General features: G+C 34.6%; 3 protein-coding genes across 5 annotated transcripts in view; all 3 read right to left on the bottom strand.

The window, feature by feature from the left end:
* Nucleotides 1–1784: 1784 nt before the first annotated feature.
* On the bottom strand, nucleotides 1785–7914 carry LOC118041821 (citrate synthase, glyoxysomal). The gene is made up of 13 exons (XM_035049324.2): nucleotides 7455–7914; nucleotides 7174–7354; nucleotides 7018–7103; nucleotides 6315–6419; nucleotides 5856–5918; nucleotides 5533–5642; nucleotides 5062–5181; nucleotides 4830–4905; nucleotides 4631–4704; nucleotides 4388–4508; nucleotides 3599–3696; nucleotides 3339–3462; nucleotides 1785–2154 (listed from the first exon to the last, which is right to left on the bottom strand). The coding sequence occupies exons 1-13, from the start codon at nucleotides 7692–7694 to the stop codon at nucleotides 2023–2025; spliced, it is 1530 nt and encodes a 509-aa protein (XP_034905215.1). The 5' UTR covers nucleotides 7695–7914; the 3' UTR covers nucleotides 1785–2022.
* A 1266-nt stretch (nucleotides 7915–9180) lies between these two features.
* LOC118041827 (uncharacterized) overlaps nucleotides 9181–22655 on the bottom strand; it is a 44507-nt gene continuing 31032 nt past the window's right edge. Inside the window, exon 4 of the mRNA XM_073404452.1 lies at nucleotides 9181–9190. The gene's annotated coding sequence lies outside the window, so the exon portion shown is untranslated. The remainder of the gene's footprint in view (nucleotides 9191–22655) is intronic.
* On the bottom strand, nucleotides 10581–20712 carry LOC118041822 (serine/threonine-protein phosphatase 5). Of its 3 annotated transcripts, none has more exons than XM_035049325.2 (14): nucleotides 20554–20712; nucleotides 20216–20395; nucleotides 19956–20125; nucleotides 19792–19863; nucleotides 19503–19653; nucleotides 16154–16366; nucleotides 14071–14179; nucleotides 13865–13982; nucleotides 12844–12991; nucleotides 12480–12728; nucleotides 12016–12141; nucleotides 11839–11939; nucleotides 11196–11270; nucleotides 10581–10990 (listed from the first exon to the last, which is right to left on the bottom strand). In XM_035049325.2, the coding sequence occupies exons 2-14, from the start codon at nucleotides 20292–20294 to the stop codon at nucleotides 10931–10933; spliced, it is 1671 nt and encodes a 556-aa protein (XP_034905216.1). In that variant the 5' UTR covers nucleotides 20295–20395; nucleotides 20554–20712; the 3' UTR covers nucleotides 10581–10930. The 3 variants fall into 3 exon arrangements, with proteins under 3 accessions (XP_034905216.1, XP_034905218.1, XP_034905219.1); XM_035049327.2 differs by having other exon boundaries at nucleotides 20216–20302; nucleotides 20555–20697; XM_035049328.2 differs by lacking the exon at nucleotides 16154–16366.

Raw genomic sequence — 22655 nt, 5'->3', positions numbered from 1 at the left:
AGCCGAGTCGGGTTGAGCTGATTGGTAGCCCAACATACTTGGTTTTTTTAAAGGTTAGGCTGAAACGAGTCTAACCCACCTCGCATATGCTAGTAGAAGCCAATAGTTGTAGAACATGAATTATTTCATGTTCCGCATGTATAAGGAGTACATGTGGGGAAAAGGGGGTGGGGCAGAGAAGAGGAAAAGGTGAAAGTTACCCGGCACGGAGGTGGTTAGATGGTTGTTGATGTGAGGTCCGGCGTGGGGTATGGCTCCTAAAGTGACAGAGGTGGAGAGGCTAACATTGTTGGAGAGGAAGAAGTAGAAACTATCAGGGTTGTTGGAGATGGTGGTTGTTGTTGGGTCATAGTGGTGCTTAGGAAGGAGCTATCAGTCATAGCGGTGTGGGGGAGATGATCTAGTTTATTGGTGGCTGCATGAGGTGGCGACAATGAGGAAGAAGGAAAATCAATGTTGAAAATGCTAAAGAGGCTTGTTTTTAGCTCATTTTGCCCTTTTATTTCTTCATGCTCAGGGCATGGAATTCACCTCTATTTATAGGGGGTGGAAGAGGGACATTTTGTCTCTTTTGGTGCCAAATCTTGACCCTTGATTCATCCCCTAAAGATCCCAATTGTTTACTCAAAGTAATTATCATGAACTGTCAAATTTGACAGTTAAAGGCTATTTGAGTTAGCCCTTTTAGGGCCGGCACCAACCATAAAAGGATCATACTGAGATACAGTCAAATGTCAAACCATCATTTTCATTCAAGTTTTGTCAAATTTGATCGATAATGAAGCATTAAATGTCCCTAAAAAGTATTCTCTTGAGCAGTCTTTTCGAGCAAAAACAAAAAAATGAACAATAACCAAAACAACGTTGTTTTGATAAAGTTCAATTTAGTCTTTTGATTTGTGATTTCTCTCAATTACACTCTTGATTAGCTTCAAACTTTTAATTTTATGTAATGTTACCCATACTGAACTTTAATAGCAACCTCGAATTCCAACATCTTTTTCATATTAGTTTAAAAATTTTAATTTTAATTTTCTTCAATTTTATTATTGATTTCAATCAATTGGGTCCCCAGAGTTCGACACCTTTTTCAAAATGATCTTTGGGTGTGAATTTCTTCAATTTAACTCCTAATTGACATGAAAACTTTGATTTTCTTGTAATTTTACCTCTAATTTTAATCAATTGACTTAATAAAAATTAAATTTGATCTCTTAAAATTACAATCTTCTCAATTAAACCTAAATTAAGCTCCCAAACTTAATTTTTCACCAATTAAACCTCTAATAAAATTAATTTGATTCATTTAAAGTATATTTAAGTCCTTACACCTAATTAAATCCTTCAATTGGACCCAAATTAATTTTTAATCATAATTAAACTTTCATTTAGCCCATGACTAAATCAAATTGACCCACTAAAAATCTAATTATATTACTTAATTTTTATACATATTCATCTAATAATGATGTAATTTGACCTTGAATTTGTATTGTCTTTTCAATTTTAGATATAATATGGTACAATTAGACTCCCAATTCCATCTAAAATTACAGCTTACTTTTTCTATATTTAAAATCCTTTTTCAGCCAGCTTTTTTCATATCGCCAGTCTTCTTGCTATTATTATTTTATTTTGAAAAGTAAAAAATTTGAGGAATAACCTAAAAATAGGTTGACTCTCATTTCCAGTAAATTTGGAGTTGAGTGAAATAAGAAAGTTGTCTATATAGCAAATACTGCAAAGAGAAATGACGTAACTGCTTCATCCGAGAGAACAAGAAAGAAAGGAAACACACATCATTCGAATGCATCTAGTGAAATATGTAATATAGATTATGTAACATTGTCTGCGAATACAAACAGAGATCGAGCGATGACCTGATTGACGCCTAAAGCGAAATTCACACTCATGCGTTTAGGCTGAAGGGACCTTGAAGGAAGGCACATTATTAATCCATGACAGTATCTTGTCATTGATTTCTATTCTATTTTCCTTGCATTATATAAATCCAGCGGGGACCTAGACCCGAGATCCAGCACGCCGTCGCATGGAGGCATTTGAAACGGAAATTTGACCAGGCTTATCTGCATTGCTTGACGCCTCCCGTTCTTTCAGTGGCATATAATGCCGCAGCCATTCCCCGGTGTAAACCTGAATAACCAAGCAAATGACTCATCCCAGAATTCCAATACAACAACCAGAAACATAACTGATTGCTAAAAAGAAAAGTGGATTTGGGAGAACGTACTTCCCAGTTAATTAACAGAATAGAAATCAAAAAAGTTCTCAGTATTTGGTTAAGCTACTGATTGAAGCTATGCATTTCTTTGGATTGTGTGTTTTTCATCAAATATTTGATGATCATGTGCATGTTGATAATAGTGATGGTGATAGAATGCCCAGCTGACAAGAATATAACACCCAGTAAACTGACTACACCAGACTCTTAGAAAAAGGTGAAGATCCGATTGAAAAAGAATCTGCAACAATAACTAAAGGAACAGAACAGATTTGCTCTCAAAATAAACATCGCTTTGTTTTGACAAACAGATCACTTTGAACAGTTACAAATATTAAGTTCTTCAATTGATCAGATTTACGTTCCTTTTCTTCTGGAAAAAAGAAAAAGAAAACAATTTCTTGGAAGCGCTTATTCGGCTCATTGAAGGGAAGCTATGTAAAGCTTCTATATATTAGCAATATGCATCCTATCTAGGAATAATGGTTTATCCTCCAGCTCTAGTGAATTTTTTTCAGAAATGGCAATATAAGAGTCATTCTGCAACCTATGTGCTCAAAACGCTGATCCATTATCAATGCACAACCTGGAATTGATGAAATATTGCACAGCCATGGTGCAGTAAAAAATATTTTTTAAAATATAAAAATAAACCTTTTCAATCTTTGAGCCTGTGCTCCAGGTTACTAAAAAAGTGCATTTTAATAACCTTTTCACAACTTTGATTTTCCAATTGTCTTCATTTGCCCTCCAGCATTTTCTATATTTGGTTTAGGAAACATATCAACGGAAAATAAGAGGTAGTTTTGGATTAGAATGATGCAATTTCCAACCTATCTAGAAGTAACATAAACCCAGAACCCGATTAGAATCACAACTTTCACCATAGCATGGAAGCCAATGTCAAGACTCAAGAGTTTACAGTTTCAGCAGTGGTTTATCAGTCAACTAGTCAAGATGAACTATAAAATGGAATTCTTGTGCTGATAAAACCAAGTCTACCATCCATGTGACGGAACAGACCCCTTATTTCAGGGTTCAAGAAAAGCATAAAGCCATTAAACAAAACGAATTCAAGTAAGAGTTAGGAAGGAACCTGTTGTGGTCTCATTATCTTTGTATCAGGATCATCCAGTGACTCTCGCCAGTGGGCTAAATAGCCAGCCATTCGAGGGATTGCAAATAGGACGGGGAAAAACTCCGTCGGAAATCCCATTGCCCTGTTAATAAGACTTTGTATCACACACATTTTATGCTTGAGGAAAAATCAAGTTCTTTCATGCCTCTAGGTCTTTTTTTCTTTATGTTTAATGTATTATACCATAAGGTGCAAAAACGATAACTACTTATCTCTACCTATATATTAACCCAGAGTAGAAATCAACATTTGGATAGAGCTTCCTCTTAACAAAATATTCATCAGCTAGTGCAGCCTTTTCCAAGGCAACTGCTACCTGCAAACAGCACGAAACTAATGCATAAGAGCTTGGAAATGCAACACAATCTGACTGCATTGGATATAAATCTGGATTTTTTATAAAATTTAAGGGAAAATGAAATCTTAGAAGCCTGGTTTAGCCACGCATATTTTTTTCCCAGCCAAAAGAAATCTATTGCAAAGACATAAGGGAGTTTTTTCCCTCCCTCTAATATATTTTACTAGGCAGAAAATATTACAGCTCAAATGACCATACAGACACTTTCATCAAAATACACAGCAACATAAGGCAGAGGCAGGCCATAAAACACTGAACTGTGGAATAATACGAAACTGTAAAAGGTGAGTTGTGATAATTTATCACAACTTGTTTCTCCATATTTATGTTTAAGCATATAGCATTACATAAGAACTATTTTTTTCAATAGTTGGTAGAGTTATTTCTTAAATGATACCAGGCTATAATGCTTGTCAGAATAACCCAGCAATAAATGACTATGAAGTTAACTTCGATCTTATTACTGAATCAGGATTGGTAGCCATTCATCAACTCTGGTATAAGAGCCGTGTAGAGTTGACAGCCAGCATTGCATGCACCATTACACATGATTTAGAGATAGGGGCATTTGAAAACAACAGTAGCACCCCCCCACCCCAAAATAATAATAATAATAATAATATAACTATTATTATTATTATGTAGTTACCTCAATAAGAGGATCCCGGCCAACAATGGAAAACACCTCCTCTGCCAGTTTCTTAATGACCTTTGCTCTAGGATCATAGTTTTTATACACACGATGTCCAAAACCTGACATCTTTCGCTTCCTGGAGAATGGAGATGTGCAAGAAGTTAAATCTAAACTTCAAAAGAAATAAAAGTACGTCAAACATGGAGAATTTATGAACTTTGTGGAAGATATAACACGCTTAATAAGAGAAATAAACACCTGTTCTTCACGCCCTCAAGGAAATCTGGAATGTTTTCAACGGTTCCAATCTCACTTAGCATCTTAAGCACAGCCTATAGGAATCCATGAAGCAGAAACAGGCTTAGCGCTGGGACAAAATAAATTACCAGACAGGTAGGGCTACCATTTTTACAAATGGAATACAATAGTAGATGCGAAAATCTGCCATTATGGTTACCTCATTTGCTCCACCATGAAGAGGACCATACAATGCTCCAACAGCCCCCGCAAGAGCAGTGTATACATCAACACCACTGCATATTCAGACAAGGAAAATGAGAAAAGACATGGGTCTGGTTTATTACAGCCCCAGTAAGAGCAGTGTATATATCAACACCACTGCAACTTTGAAGACAAAAGTGAGAAAAGACAAAGGGCTGCTTTATTTTTGTTTGGTGCTAAGATGGTACCTGGATGCAAGATGTCGGGCAGCAGAAGTGGAGCAATTCATCTCATGTTCTGCATGCAGTATGAAAAGTATATCTAGTACTCGAGCCAGTCGAGGATTAGGTTTATAAGACCGGTCGCCCCTGCAAGTCCAGAAAAAGGAAATCTTGATTGTGTAAAAGGAAAAAGAAAATTCACATCTCAAAAACGAAAATAAATCTTGAAAAAAAAAGATGAGCCACCATGCACATCTCGTTCTGTAGCTTTATAAATTGAGCATACAATACTTCCAGGAAGGTGAGATTACAACGAATGCATTTAGCAAGGGCTTTCAAAAGAGAAATGAAAGGAAAAGGTAAACAAAAATGACAAAAGAGTAGTGTTGTAGGAAACATGTGGCAATAACCATTTCATAGATGAGAACAAATTAGCATTTCACAGCAATAAAACGGTTATCAGATATCGATAAGAAAAGAGATGACCAGATAACATACAATGAATCTAGCATGTACAGGAAGTTCTCTGAATAAGAAAGGTTGCTAGAAGGTATAACTGGAGGCCTGCCAGCCAACCTCAAATAAGCTGCGGCTGCAATGGTTGGTGCCTGCAAAATATTACAATTTGCATTCATCAGTCAACAGATTATGACCAGGGCTGCTGACATCTATATTTGCTTGAATAGAGTGAACAAATTAAAGCTGAAAATATACAAACATAGATATTAATGTAAATAAGCGTTGAAAAATCAAGTCATGGGCAGTCACAAACCACATCTTGTCCAGATCCAAAAGAAGAAAGGAAATTGAATTAGGCAAACCTTTCCAAGAATGCGAGCAATCTGTTTGTCTCTCACTTGTTTTGACTTGTAAAGATCTTGCCCCTGCACCAAATGCAAATGAAATAAAAAATTGTATGAGAAGCTAATAAGATAAATTGCAATAAGAACACACATTGGCATAGCCGTTTAAGAATAATACAAAAATGCTGATGCCCGTAACTTCTGCTAAAAAAATAAGAAATGAATGATAAAACTAAACTTTATGGCAGAATGATGGAACCATGCCAATCACGCAACTTGATTAGCTTCAAGGACCAGATGACAACCAGAACAGCTACTACCATTACCAAGTGCAAGTACTTTTTTAGCCCATTGGAAGGGATATAAAAGGAGAGAGAGATATAGAACACACAAGAGTGGCAGATCAATATATGCAACTCAAACAGCATGCCAAAACATAAAGCTAAACTGGTGAAGCTAATCTATTGATGAACTTACTCTGAGAGCTGGATTGGCATCAGGATGATAGATGGAAAGAGTGCTCATTGCACTGACTAGCACACCCATTGGATGTGCATCATGAGGCATCGCCTGTATAATATCCTGCAATACAAATTTAGGAACTTTCAAGAAATCATGCCTCAACCTGTAACAAGATTTCTTCATTTAATTTTTATAGCAAACAACATTATAGTTCTACTTCTTGATGCTATTGATGAGTTTCAAGTCCATCTCTTGACACTTATGATCAACACTGCTAACAATGCATTTTAAATGTGTCAAAAGATATTCAGGAAAAGAATAGATCGAACAATTGGATTTTAAAAATGTAAGATTATATGAACTATTTAGATTCACTAATGAAAAATATGTCATATTACCAAGCCTAGAATTCAAATAATGATACTGCAAAAAGTGGCATTCTTATCATTTGCTTTCTAATCGACCATTTAAAATTAATTGAATAAGATTGAAGTACATGTAATCATGATCTTTAATAATATGAGATGAAATATGGACTTCAATTAAATCTCATCCACTTCAACTAATTTGCTTCAATTTGCATGATTTTCTCATATGTGATCGATATATTAATCTGGTTTACTACTTATTCACACTATAATAATTAATGATACAAAAACAAATCAAAATAAATAAATAACCACTCTGCATTGGCAACCAAAGAGAGAGAGAGTCTCACCAAAACACCCTGAGGTAGAGCTGAATGTTGCAAAATAGCAAATTCCCAGTCTGCTAACTGAATTTGAGACGGCAAACTCCCATACACTGAAAATGAAGCAGCAGGGATGAGATCCTCTTAACCATAAATAAATAAATAAATAAAATGGATACTTACTAACGAGGTAGGCCACTTCCACAAAGGTACTGCTCTCAGCCAATTCCTCAATAGGGTAGCCTCTGTATCTAAGGATACCCTCATCACCATCTATATACGAAATCGACGATCGAACAGGTGCCGTATTCAGATATCCTGGATCGTACAGCTTCAGCCCCTTGTCATTCTTTCCTGTCGAGATCTGCATGCACCAAAATTACCGCGCGCGCACAAAAAATTGAATTGAAAATGAAATCATCATCATCATCAACAGCAACAATTAAGAAATATATAAAATATACCTTCTTGAAATCAGAGGCTTTGACGGTGCCGTCTTGAGAGACCGGAATCTGGTATTTCTTACCAGTCCTCTCATCGATCACCGTCAAAGCGCCCCGGAGGTTTCCAGGAGGAGAGACCTGCGCAGACACGCAAGACCGGTTAATCGACGACGACTCGAGTGTCGTTGCTCCAACTAAATGAGCGGTGAGCACGGCCAAGCGGCTGCGAGCTGTTTCCGGGGAAGAGTCTGATTTTGACATTTTCTTTTTTCTAGTTGTTTTGAGAGCTGTAATGTAATATATATATAATATTAATGATTGAAGAAGAAGAAGAAGTCCGATAATAATAGGGAGATCGATAATAAATAAAGACAGAGGGAGGGTTGTTGAAGCTCAGCTCAGCTCAGCTTCTGATGATTGGAGCTGAGAAAGAAGAAGGCATTTTTAATTTGTATACTTCGAGTCAGGGACGCAAGTAAAAGGCAGTTGTTAGCGCCACACTGTTTTTTTGGCTATCTACACACCCTCTTTTTTTTTTTTTTTTTCAGCATTCCTTTTCAGCTTTCACCAAAAGAGCAACACCTCCAGAATCCCACGTGGGGAAATTCTGTTTAAATTATATCTCTTTTTTAGTTGAACTTTTATTCCTATTGAACACCCGTGTCTTTTTCTTCGCGGCAACGCTGTGTTTTTATAGAAAAATAATTTTAATATATTAATATTAAAAATAAATTTTTAAAAATAAAATAATATTATTTTAATACTAAACACTACCTTTCTTTCTTTCCTTTTATTTATTTATTTATTTATATATAGACACAAACAAAAATAAAGCTCACAGCAACATACACAAAAAGACAACAAAAAGTCAAAAAATTCATATTAAGAAAAAATAAAATTCAAGTAAATATCTTGGTGAACACGTAATAAACATCCGAGTCCAGACAATGTACAACATGATCAATGATGAGACTGGAGGAGTTATCAAACCTTGTCCGATCTATGAAGATACGGGTAATGAATTCTTAATCCGAGTTAATTTAAAATAAAATTATTTTAAGATTTTATAAAAATAAATATTATTTACAAAAAAATAAAAATAAAATGATATTTTAACTAAGTTAATCAAATCATGAATTAATTTGCTAGATCAATACAAGTTTAAATCCTTCTTAAATTATATTTTGAGCCAACTTAAAAATAAACTAGATTATTGATTTGTTTTTGCTTTTTAAATTTCATTTTTTTTTTCTATTAGTTTGATCCTCATTCTTTTAATTGTTATTTTTTTTCTTTAACAAAGTTTTTATATTGATATTTATTTTCAATTTTATCCTCAACAATTAAGTCAGCTAGGGATTGGGCTTCTTATTGAACTAGGGGGTTTGAGATTTCCATAGTTATGATTTCAAAAAAATAATCTAAGTTTAAGAAATTTGCCGAGTTTGCCTTTTTTTTTTTTTCATATTATTAAATTAGATTTGCCTTTTTTATATTATCAAAACCAAACTCATTAAATACAATGAACTCGATAACCCGAGTCTCGTATTTTTTTTTACTTATTTCGTTGCCTTAAAGTTTTTCTTATGATGTCTGGAGAAATTTGGCCCAGCCCATGGCCTTGCCCCGACCACTAATATAGATTTACTCGATTCCTTTTTTTTGTATTTTGTTAAATTTAATTTTTTTATGCTTCTAACCTTCAATATGCGGTTCATTTTAAGTGAGCTTTCTGATTTGTTTGGATATGAATTTCATGGTCTTATAAAGATTTCATATCCCAAATCATTGGTTTTATAAGTTAACCATGGTTAGCCCAAATCAATTTAATATGTTGCTGGGTAAATGTTTTTTTTTTTTTAAATATCATCTAATATATCATCATTTAAGTAGTTTAAAAGTGTTTCGGATGATACGCATCAATTTTTTTGCTTCCTAGTGTCTTTATATTTTTTTTTTTAAGGTTGAAAAAAAAGACCCTGCACGCGGTAGTACATATAAAAAAAACTAGTGTGAGCTATAATTTGCTCATTTAAACAATGAAGCTCTTCTTTGTTTTCTTTTTTACTTCACCTTTTTTATTATTTTTTTTTTCAATTTCATCATTTTTTTTTAATTTCAACCTCGTATTTTTTTATAACAACCGTCCAAATTGTCTTTGAATTGGCCGTAGATTGGATCAAGTCAAGGCAACTCCTACATAGTTTAATTTTAAACTCAAGCTAAGCAAGAATTCGGGTCATGAGATTTTTTTTTCTATCATATTTTTTTTTCTCAATTTTATATTTATATTTTTTTTTATCAATCAGCCAAATTATCTTTGAACTAACCTGGTCGACTAAGTCATATCGGGAAAACTCTCATACGATTTAGTTTTAAAGCTAGATAAGAAATTAGTTCATGAAGTTTTTTCTATCAATTTCATCCCTTTTCTTTTCATTTCATTCCATTCTCATACTTCTTTATTGGTTTGTCGGATTAGCTTCCAATTTATTTTTTTTATTTGACCTGAAACACAACAGAACTGAGACTAGTTTACTCACCGTTAAAAATAATGATGGATCCTTGAACAAGTCACCAATTTGCAAGCAAATTAATCACCTTCGAACCGTGGAATACAAGGGAAAACTGGCTGTTTCCGCTGTATCACTCATCATCAAAACGATATATAAAGAAGGAACTACAGACACTCGCCCATTACCAACAATCCACCATCAATCGATCAAGGTTTTGATTGCAGTTGCACATGACGCAGGAAAATGAGAGGTTACTTTGCTTCAGGCTTACCAATAAAAAATAATTTGGTTTTTAAAATAACCGAAGCGGAGACTTTCTTTTCAACGCTAGTCAACGTTAAAGTTAAGATCTAACGGCTAGAAGCTCGTTACCAGCCCATCTCCATTTCATTGCACCAGCGTTTCACTTCGATCACAGAGCACACGAGGTGCACATGCATGCTCACGTACCAGGAGCCACTATATATACGTGCACAGCAGATAACCGGAAGTAATGGCAGCGTTCTCCTTTGTCACCGGAGGTTCATAATCAGAATCTGAGCTCCGAAAGGCATGCACATGAGTCACACTGCAGCTGGTACATTTATTTGTGACTGCAACTTTATTCAATTTTTGCACTGACGAATCGCCATTCTGGACAAAACTCACCTTACGATTGAAAAATGAAAACAATGCACGAAGGAGGTCATACGTTTTACAATGGCACCAACATCCATGCCAGTACTTGTTTCACCTATAACTGGCCTGGAAAAAAAAAATTGAAAGGAGACCACACGCTGAAAATTCTTACAGATGAAGAGCAGGGAAAGGAGAGGGTAAGGAAACGGTGTCATTTAAAAGAATATCACAACTTAAAAGCAGAATTTGTCAACATGTACGGGCTCCTCTCCAGCTACCATATGAGACAACTAGCACTTTGGCAGCAGAGACACCATGAGGCAGATAAAGTATAAGAATGACCATCCCTGACAGGTACGTAAATTATGAGAACATTCGCAGGAAGTTGTTTGCATATGCCATAGGCTTGACATTAGGGTGAGGCTGCATATTAAAAGCACAAAAGAACATCATCAATGTGGCAGCATCACTACAGGATCAATGAAATTCAAAGGCAGGGGAGCAATATGCCCCCGTCACTTCTGCTCCAACCCAACTGCCATGGCTACCACTCCTTTTTTCCCCAGAAAGAAAATGAAATAGCTAAAGGATTTGTTAAGAGAAAACAATAAGAGCATGTGTTACTGACCACTGCTGAGAATGTAACAATATTTGGCTTCAAATCAGGGGCTTCAAATCGAATAAAAGCACCCTTGTTACCCATCTGCAAAACATACAGGAAATTCTCAAAACATAACATCAGTCCACGTATGCTCATGCTTAAAATTAACCAGAAACAGTATTTAGCTACACTGCTAAAGCTTGTATCATCAAGTCACAGCATGCAAAAGCATATTTTATGATAAAATCGTTGAAAAAGCGACACAAACAATCCCTATTATGTAGTTGTTGCTGATAAAAGTTCACAACTACTACTACTAGCTATACATGTTTACATGTTGAGCTTCATGCACCAGCTATGGAATATCTTCTTTTGAAGTGAACAAGATCAACCTCTGCTTTTTTGAACAAATTTAGTCTTTTCTTCTTTTGCTAGTAAAAAATTCAGATGAAAAATAATTGAATTTTGTATTTTATAAGTAGACCACATAAGTTACCAACACAATTCACCAGACAAGGCTCAAAGACAATAAGCCAAATTGAGAAGAGAGAAGCCGCCATAGTTCCCTATGTGAAGCATAAAATGCCATATCATCTGAAGCTCAAAGCTCACATGCTAAAACTAAAAACAAAGTCCTGCCAAGTTAGAAAGATTAATCATGGTTTATTACCTGATCACAATAATTTGGAGCAGAAAATACAGTGATCAATTTACCATCATGCTCGATCTCATATCCTTCATCCTTTACTTCATGAGACCGCACAACTAAATCTGTTCATTTGAGAAGCATGTGAGAACTGACCAAGTATAAAAGCAATGGAAGCATTACCGCTGCAAGATAATCTACCTAGGTTATTGTCCTGCAAAAATCTCTGTGTCACATCTTTACCAAAAGAAAGCCCTACACCCCGCTTGCTAGGACCTCTTCCAGGGAATGGCTGTGGATCACTCCATAGCAATTCACACATCAATCCTGATGACAATGGGGGAAAAAGGAGAGAATATACTATGAGAGCTAATGATTTCACATTTCAAAAGCTTCAATTATCTAACTTTATACGTGCATACAATTTCATTATAATGTCTCAAGGTCCACCTATTCATGCATAAATCCTAAGACTACAGAAAGAATAGATCTTCTAATGTACTTTGCTACAACATGCATTCTTCAAGCACTACCTTCATCGGAGAACAAAAGGTGCGGTAATATGAAGCACCTTAACTTTCTCTACCACAGGAGGAGCTCAATCAATAACAGTAAATAATACTAGGAATTTTAAAAATTCAAAATAGACGAATTGAGCAGCTTACCTTCCTCTGGAGGTTCGCAAAACCGATCAATGGCTTTAATGTCAGACAGTTTCACCCCATCAACACTAAAAAGACCTCCATGTACCACAAACACCTTCCCATTTATTACATGAGCCAAAGGTAAACAACAGAAGACTTCTGCAAAGAGTTCGACAAATGTCTCGCTCAACTTGGATCTGACCTCACCCTCAAAACCATATATCTTGTTCATGCTCTTGCTTTCATGATTTCCTCTAGAAAGATATATAGCTGAAGAAATAGAAATAAGTAAATGCACCACACCATGATAGTCAAATTACCTAAAGCAAGGGTGAACAAAAAAAGGACAATGGGACAAAGGACCAAGAGCCATTAGGGTGTGCACCTGATGGACACATGCACTTGAAAGCAAACAATGTGAGGATGACTTCCAAGGAAAATGATCCCCTATCCACAAAGTCACCATTAAACAGATATGGATTCTCTTCCGAGGGAAACCCATTCAGCTCAAAAATGTTTAACAGATCGTAGAACTGCATGCATTACAAAACACACAAAAACAAATCCCTTATACAGACAGAAATAAATAAACAAATAAGAAAAAATATAAAGACAGTTAATGATGGATGGCTTGGAATAACATGACATTCATGCTAGTTGCCAGCAACAAAACACGAAAAAATTACTATTAAAGAATGACAGAAAACTAGAAAGCCTGCCAAGGCCTTTCCTCCAAATACTTGTGTTATGTGCTATTGAAATTGTGAATCTCAAATTCATTTCTTCCTTCAATTCTAACTGGCCTGGGATACGTTGCATTGTCTGTTTACATTTTGTGGCGATTCTTTTAAAGACTGTTGTTTGTATCTTCAGTGGTTTTGAGGAGGGGATAGATTGCAAGATTTAGTGCTTTTGTGCTGTCCATGCAGTCTTTCAGTGCATTTGGTAGGAGGAATGAGAGGATATTTGCAAATACTTCTCATCCATGCAGTTATTGCACAGTAGAGTAGTTTTCCCTTTTAGGGTGCCTCCTTAGTAGTAGATATCCAGAGGGATTGGAATACCCTGCTATTTTAAATCAGTTTCTCTCCCTTGGCTCCTTTAGAGGACGACTAATCTCCAACCTTATAATGAATATTCATTTCTTCCAAATCAAGTTTCTTGTTTAACCCCACCCACCAAAAAAAAACCACCCTACTCGAGGCTTAGCAAATTTGCAGTTTCAGACAGCTTCATTGTGCCATTAAACTTATCCACAGAATGGTTTATTACCATGTAGGCAAGAAGTTACACACAGCATGCTCTCTATGGTTTGACCTGAATTGCATATAAGAATCTCCAACAAAATTCTTGCATAAGCACGAGCTAGTTATAGTGTTGTGAAAATGCAGAAGTAATGTCATCACCTGACCATGTACATCACCACAAACAGTGAAATGCTTGCCCTCAGGAACATTTATATCAACCAAAGAAGGAAGAGCTTGCAGAATTTCTCTTGTTTGTAAAACCATCTGGAATGCATATCTGGAACATTTCCAGCAAGGTCAAAGTGAGGACATTATATCAGCCATATTGCAAAAACTAAGTTCATAACCATCCTTATCAATCATACCGTTTGTGTAAGCACTTTTGATTCTTGAAGTCATCCATCATTTTCTTGACAAAATCCAAAGTGACAATATCTCCCTCTATCCTTGCACCAGAGTATTGTGGCTCCACATCTAGAACAGAGACAGAAAAACAACTTCATTACTGTATAGGAGATAAAAGCATCTGGTTAAGTTGTTTTCAACTCCATAAAAACAGACTATTACAAATAAACAGTTGGCCTGGAAAGGAGAAAGAGAGAGATGCAGGAAGGAAGAAGCATCTCTGGATAAACAAGAGCCGGCCTTAGATGTATCATAACCTCATTACCGTAAAGGCTTTCAGTATCACATCACCCCTTTTTCTATTTCTTTTTTGTGACAAGTACCATATAGAAACAAAAGTCTCCAAATTTATTTTCATAGATGCAAGCAATTAAATGTCCAAACATCCAATCTATTCCTTCTCTTATTTTATGAACAAAATAATTTTTTGAACATGGATAAAGAAGACAGAGTTTAGAAGAGTGCTCCATTTTAAATAGCAAGGTTTCTCTAGGATGGAAACAGGTGGGCCAAGGCTTAAAATGAGGGTTTATTTTGGAATTAAAATGGGATCAGAGGCATTGATCTGGAATGACACAGAGCATGTTCAGGCCTGCATGAATAACACCCACAAACAGTACCAAAGCTTATTTTCTCCTCTTTTGATTAAACCTCAGAGACCTACTAAAGCCACCTAGAAGTTTCATCCAGAAGAAGAGTTCTAAAACCAATCATGCAGAAGAGTCAACCAATAAAAAGAGATTGCAAACAGATGTAAAGGTTCAATAAAAATATAATCTTTTCCTAATTAAACAAAAAGACAGACCTGGTGCCTAAATTAGAGCCACGGGAACACAATTAATTTAATATTAGGACTTAGCTCCTTAACAAAGGATTTCCTTTTTTCATTTCTCTACATTAATAGACCTAAAGCCTAAAAATAAAATTAATTGTGTAAAAAGGATCTACAGATTTAACACCTAAGGTTTTCTTCATTAAACAAAAAGATAGACCTGTTATCTAAATTAGAGCCAAATGACCACAATAAATTTAACAATAGGATGGACTTCCTAAAAATCAAAGAATTTTCCTTTTTTTTTTTCATTTTTTCTGCATTAATAAACCCGGAGCCTAAAAGATAAAATTAATCATCTAGAAAGGACCTTATCAAAAGCTTAAGTTGGGTTCTCCAGTGCCAGGAACTACATTGTGCGTGAATTTGAATACAAGTACAGCCTAAAACTGAATGGGAAAGCAACCAGAAGATGCATAATGCTGATGGTTGTCAGATTGTGGAAAATCCACGTGGTAACAACTCCAATAGTGTTGTGACTGATATTTCATCTTGACAAAAGGTAGAATAACTTCTTTAGGTTTCAGTAGCTAACATCTTGGTACCTCTCTTCCCCCTACCTGCATCATGTCATGTATTCATGATGTAGGATCTACAAATAGAGTGTGAAAGAGCAGGAATGCACCAAAATGACCAGTAATGACAAATCTTCAAAATAGGATTGGAGGAGTATGAGTAGGATTGTAGCCTCGATAAACATAGAAAGGTTACGCTTAGGCTATATTACATGCAAAAATATTGAAGACTCAACGCATCAGGCAGTTCATAAAATGAAGCAAAAGAAGATAATGGAAAGGATATGGTGCCACATCACACCAAAGAGAAGACATACCAGATTTCAAGGATTAGTAATTTGCTTCAAATGCTTCTTCATAAACCTAAGGTAAGCAGGTACATAAATTTCCTTGAATGCATAGCTTAAGATCTTCATGTTGTGGTTATGTTGTGTTATCAGTAAAATCTTAGATCAACACTACATGGCCTACTATTACTAAACTTAAATCCCGCGTGCTCAAGTCAATTGCATTAATATACATTGTAAATTGTAAATTCCATGTGTTCTTCAAGCTTTAGGACATTAAATCAGGAATACAGTTTTTTTTTTTTTTTCGAGTGATTGGGCTTTCCTATTTAAATAAATTAACTAGCTGTGCTTAAGAGATATGAAAACAGATTATGACCATAATAATTTATTAAATCTGAGCTCAAACCTAAATCCATTATTCCTCTCTTGGTAAAAACACCACTACCCCTGCAGCTACCCCATAAATATGCCCCTAGGACCACCAGTACCACCATTAGCACTGCTACCACCACAACAGGTTTTGCCGTTCCCACCAACATCGCACCTGCTGCCACAACTGCTACTGCTACTGGTGCTATGGCCACTTGGGTGGGCATGGATGATGAACTGGGGCTAGTCCCTATTATGATAAAATATTTAAAAAATAATAAAATTAATACTTTTATAATTTAATCATGAGATATACTGGAGTAATATAATCATTGAGTCAAGAATGATCAAGCTTAGAGGGACAAATTACGAAGATAAAACTTAAAGCGTCCGCTAATTGAACTGCTCCCTTATTCAAACCAAAATGGTCAAACTGTCAGACCAACTTAAATGAGAAGTGGGAGCATCAGAATCTTATACAATGTCTCCAAACTTATCTAGACATTGAGTCAGAGTGGAAATTCTATGAAAAATTGTCCTTCCTTGACAGAAAGAAGTTTGAGATCATCAGGGCACTATGAAAGATTTGATAGATGATAGAGACAATGAAAGGTAATGAAATGGTTCACCCCCAATCCACAAATATTCCCAAAGGAAGACAGGAGAAATCCCTGCCTCAATAAATTCTTATTATTTTAATACTTAAGAAATAAAGTGCCTCTTTTTATGAAACCAGCAAAAACATCAAGATTTTTGTGTTTCATTTAATTTTCCAAGTCAGGTACAGTTATGTATGTTTTAGATCTTCAGGGTTAGTTCTGTACTTTTATACAAGTTGACCAGTTATCTATTTCCATATTAAGCAACTAGCTAGCCAACTAGCACCACCTAAGGTGCACCTCCTTAAGAACTGTTTAGTGTGCACCTACTTTGGAACCACTCCTTTCTTCCACTACATACAGGATGGTAACCCCCACTTTAGGAACGGGAAGGGATGAGTGCATCGGAATTTTAGGCAGCTTTGGTTAGAAGTGCGATGCATCTTCTTTTGGGAGTGATACCTGAGAATTCCTAGGATCCCTAATGTGATGCTAGCTTCTTTTCCATTTTCCATATTTCAATTTTTAGTTCTTACTTTTTTTATTTCTTAAGACATAACTTAGCCCAAGTATAAACATACAAAACATGTAAACCTTAAAGATTTAGGTTCTGAATAAAAAGACATAGCATCAGTTTTACCCTTTATACCATCAAAATAGACTAGACATGAACAAGAGCAAGAGCAAAAAAAGTGAAGAAAGTTGAACGCTACTTGAACATAGAACCAATACTTTCCAAACTGATTTCTTAAGGCTTTGTTGACCTGCTTTGGTTATAAAATTGCCAACCCAACCTAGGTTGCATACCAGTAAGGCAGCTGTTCATCAACATTTCCATCTATCCGGTCACCAAAATATGGCATCTGGTTACTACTATAGAAAAAAAAGAAATGGCTATATAATTCCATCATGCCAAAGCTTCATCTGCAAGATGACTTCCTTGGCCCCAGCCTCCTCACTTTCTTAACACAATTTACCAATAGGGCACCAGATATACAAAGCATGAGATTATCATTTCAATACTTCTATCACTAAACAATTCTTGGTTGGATCACATACACGATAAAGTCAGTGTCCAAAGTGCCACAGAAACCAACAGTTTTTAAAATAAGATTGAGCATCTACATGGCAACTCCAAATCTACCAGACAATAACATATTAAAAAACTGTTAAGATAATTATCTTGAACTGGTCAGTTGTTAGCTTTGGAAAATGTAGTACTGTTCTCAGGTAGCTAATGACTTGTGATGGGTTCTGTATTAGTTTTCCTGTCACAACTTACATCACTGGGTTCCAGATTGCGTTCCATACCCAATACATTCACCCATTCACAGAAAAATAAAGAAAAGGGAGGACCGAGTAATATGCTAAGCATCAATGTTTGCTCAAATGTGTAAGAGGCTATCAACAACGTGCTTTTGATGATACAGGATAGCCTTGAATATGATGAACTTTTAGGTTTGAGGTGGGAATTAAGGTAAAGGTTTAACTTGTGCAGAGTTAAGATTGAATGTCAACGTGTTCTAATTTGGTCTGTGAATAAAACCTGAGGAACTATCTACAAATAAGGAAGAAGAGAAGACAATAGAAGAATTAGAGAAAGAAGAAAATCTGATGCGCCACACATTCAATATAACATTGACTCTCGATTTAATTCCTAACTCAACCCTTGTGAAAATAAGACATTCCATCTCCAATTATAGAGATTAGAGTTCCTACTAGCACTAGGATACTAGATACAGCTACTAAGTTGACTAGGAAGGGAACTAAATAAGAATATTTAGTAAAGACTAAGACACCAAATGGTAATCCTACGTCCTTCTACCAAATAACAAGTTACCAAAGTACACCGGTTTTTGCAAGAACATGCAAGAATTACTATCCTCCCCTGCTTACAAAATCACCCGTGACTCAAAACTTTAAACCCCAAACCAAGAAATCTACCTTGGGCACTTATTCTTTGACGAAAACAACTTTTTGCTCGATGAAGAAACATCTAGTGTATCCTTGGTATACAATAGCTAATCCATCTTATGAAGCCCATGTAAAAGTAACAAACATGATTCTTTACTAGGAAAGACATTTGTTGCGTATAAAAATTTGCATGAATGGGATTTGAGGCTTTTTTCTAGTTCTTCTTGTTTTCGTTGTTGTTGTTGTTGTTGTTGTTGTTGTTGTTGTTGTGTGCGTGTGTGGGTATTTGATACGAACAGAACATAAGAAGATCCTCTTCTTTAGCAAAAGAAGGCCAAATATACCAACATTGTAAGGATTACCAGGGTCTGAATCATATACAGCATATACAATCACACATAAAAAATATATAGATTTTAATAGTGTCGAGACTCAATACAATTGCACTACTTGGGTTTCCACAGGATGGGTAGAGTCAAATTTCCACAAAGAAATACTTCTCAGCAGACATGTAAGCACAAAACAGCATAGATGAGAACTTATAATGAACTTAATCCATTTACAAAAGTAAAGGAATGGAACCTAATGTCACTATTCATTGCCTTACAAGTGCAAACGGCAGACACACTGGAAAAAGGTCTAGAGTAAACCCATGCTTGGAGTTGCAAACAGAAGAAGAGAACAAAGACGTCAAAGAAGCAAAGGCGTGCTTATAGTTTGTTCTGCAGCATGCAATGACTTTCACCACATTCCTTTTTGTGCTAAAAGTATATGTCATTTAATAATATTGAATGAATCAAAAAAGAAAAAAAGATGAAAAAATGACATGGTTAAGACAAACTTAATAGAAATCAACCCAAAAGGTCCAAGTACCTATCGAATGAAAATCAATAGAATCAGCTACTGAGCGCCTCTGAGACTCGGGAACAGCAATTGCTTCTTCAAACTTAAGCTTCATTACTGCCTTCTCACATTCCTTTAATTTCTTTGAAGCATCAGGATCATTTGGGCAGATTTTTTTCACCTAGTTTGAGCACATGGAAATTCAAGTAGTGTACATTAGCATATCATAGAAAAAGAGTTGGTCCAATGCAGCAAATAATCTAACAGAACAAGAGGGGGGCGATAGTTTGTTCAAACACAACCCAAGCAAAAAACACACTTGTTGGAAGTCCTTTAGAGCATCTTTGAATTTGCCCATGGCAAGATAAGCAGCACCTCGCCTGTAATAACCCTGAAATTCAGATAACCATCAGAACAAAAGCAGAGATTTAAATACGGATATCAGAAGAGAAAAAAACAAAACTCAAGACAAATGTGTTTTGCCTTTGAGTATTTAGGATCGATTTCAACGGCTTTCGAAGCATCCAGTATCGCACTGCCATATTCCTCGAGTTTAGAGTGGGCGAATGCACGATTAGCCCAGTAAACTGCATTGTCACCATTTAGTTCGATAGCTTGCGAGTACAGATCAATAGCCTGTCCATATTTGTGGGCTGCAACCAAACCGACACTGACTTAGATTAAAAAAATAATAATTCAAAATGCGAATGAAAAGAAACAGGAAAAAAAGAGAGTAGTAGCACCTTTAAATGCTTCATTGGCCAAGACTTTGATTTCTTCAGCTCGTGAAACGTTAGAATTTTGAGTTTCCATATTTGGCATAACCAGTCGTTTTGTTTGAAAAAAAAAAAGATTATTTATTAGCAAACAATAGCTTTCATAAATACTTTAGCGCCTTCCTGTTTATTGTTCTGTGTCTCTGTCTGTATCAGCATCAGAAGAACATCAAGCACACAAGTGATTATTTATAACATTGGAAAAGGAAAAGAGAGAGTGAGAGAGTGGTCTTAAATTATTTTCTCAGCAACCAAACATGATTGACCAGGAAAAGAAGACAGTTATAGCAGATTTGGATGGGTACCTGGTGCCTGGTGGAAGTGTCGGTCTATTGTATCAGCTCAGTGACACGGAGGAGAGAAAAGAGAAAACCCTAGCGCAACTGTCGAGCGACGTTTTAAGGTTTGATCAGTTAATGTTATGTTTTGTCCCTGTACTCTCATTTGTTATGAACTTTACCCGTTTACGCATTTGTTGTTTCGGATTTTGCACTTGTCTTCGGTTATGGTAAAAATTACGTTTTAAAATATATTAATTTTTTTTATTTTTTAAAAATAATTTTTGACAATATTATATTAAAATAATTTAAAACAAAAAACATAAGAGGGTTTAATCACAACACCAGATCAATCCTAAATCATTAACCATAAAAAAATTTATGATGCAAAAAAATAAATAAAAAATGATTAGAATATTTAAAAGAAAAATAAAACCAAATATACCTATTTAAGAGTAGAAAATCTCCTAATGATACCTATTTTCACCTATGTAAGAAAATAAAACACTTGAATTAATTAAAATTAACCTTATGAGTTAATTCTCTTAAAGTGTAAATGAAGTGTTCATATTTTCTCCCACGCACACTTACACTTTACTTAGTAGATTTTTTTTCTTCGATATTTGAAAGTTTATTGAATTTTAACTGATGGGTTAAAAAAAATAATATTTTTTTTTAGTAATAATATATTTTTATCAAACTCAAAATCTTGCTTGAAAGAAACAAGGGTTAAATTATTTGAATCAATCATAATTAGTACCTTGGTGTCTTTGTTTAGTTTTAATTTTTATATATTAGTTGTTTAATAATACATCAAACTACATTTTATATTATGGAGCTATCAAAAATTAAGTTTGAAATACAGTTTTTGTTAAGCAGCATTTATATATTTTTTTAACTAAGTTTTGTAAATTTTGTTTGTTTTTGCATTTAAAAAATATTTTTTTAAAATTTTTAAAATTATTTTTTTTTCTTTACTTTATTTTTTTTTTATATTTTCATATCATTTTGATGCGTTGATATCAGAAATAATTTTTTTAAAAAAATTATTTTACTTTATTTCTAAATAAAAAACACTTTTAAAAAGCAACCACAACTAAAGATTTTATACATGTTTTTAGCTACACATAAACCTCAATCATAATTTTTACAAAACACGTATCTAAATCCAATTAACCACACATAATTATATTTTTTTAACTTATTTTTAAAAAATTATAACCATAAAAACTATCTCGAAAAAAAACATATTTTTTTATATTAAACACATGTGAGATGTGAGATGTGAGATGTGAGATATCTTGCATATAAAATGTTAAAAGAAAAAAAAATATAAATCTAAAATTTTTTATGCAAGTAAAGTGCTCATTAAGTGAAGCACTCGTTAAGTATAATCAAAACTAATGAACTATCTTGTCTCCATCGGTCAACTAGTTCCTCATCAGATTAAGCATTTGTATCTTCCCAGTAAAGCACAATGACGAGCCATTTAATGAGAGACATCATGAACATGTACACGTGAAATCTACAACACTGGTTGCTCGATGCCGCGGCCCGCGTCAAAAAAAAATTTAACCCGGAAAAAAAAAATTAGGAGACTGTTATATTTTTTAAAAAAGAAATTCAATAACAAAATTAAATGTTGATTGATATGATAATATAATAAAAATATAAAAAAATATATATATTTTTTTAAATATCATCCTGAGAAAAGCTAAAAAAAATAAGATAAAAAAATTATATTAATTCCTGTTGATTTTTTCAAATTTATAATCAAAGTCATTGGACTTGAAGCATTATACATGAAAAAACTAGGAAGTCCAATCCCTAGAAAATAAAACGTTGAATGATTAAATTAGGAAAAAAATACATAAAAAAATCTAAAATAAAATTAACAACTAAAAAAGTAAGAGTTGATACTAAATAAATCAATAATCACCATGTAAAGAAAATTGTTTTTAAATCATTAACGATAAATAAAAATAAAATTAGAAAAACTAAGGATATAGATCAGGACATTTAGTATCGCAATACATTGTATTTACCTAATCGTGTTTGATGAATTTGTCTATTAAAATAATTTTGTAATATAAATTGACACACATAAAATTTATTGAATTAATAAAAAG

Source organism: Populus alba, chromosome 14 (assembly GCF_005239225.2).
Source record: "Populus alba chromosome 14, ASM523922v2, whole genome shotgun sequence".
NCBI lineage: Eukaryota > Viridiplantae > Streptophyta > Magnoliopsida > Malpighiales > Salicaceae > Populus > Populus alba.
This window is presented reverse-complemented; position numbering and strand designations above follow the sequence as displayed.

Bases quoted from the DNA above. Each gene is read 5' to 3' on its own strand.
- LOC118041821 (XM_035049324.2), bottom strand. From the start codon at position 7,694: ATGTCAAAATCAGACTCTTCCCCGGAAACAGCTCGCAGCCGCTTGGCC. The intron at 7,355-7,454 runs GTATATTTTATA...TGGTGCATGCAG, and splicing joins AAGCCTCTGATTTCAAGAAG to ATCTCGACAGGAAAGAATGA. The intron at 7,104-7,173 runs GTAAGTATCCAT...CTTCATTTTCAG, and splicing joins GGAAGTGGCCTACCTCGTTA to TGTATGGGAGTTTGCCGTCT.
- LOC118041822 (XM_035049325.2), bottom strand. From the start codon at position 20,294: ATGCCAAATATGGAAACTCAAAATTCTAACGTTTCACGAGCTGAAGAA. The intron at 19,864-19,955 runs GCAAAACACATT...TCTGAATTTCAG, and splicing joins TCGATCCTAAATACTCAAAG to GGTTATTACAGGCGAGGTGC. The intron at 14,180-16,153 runs GTTTGAGCTCAG...TCTCTGTTCTAG, and splicing joins GAGAGGAATAATGGATTTAG to ATGTGGAGCCACAATACTCT.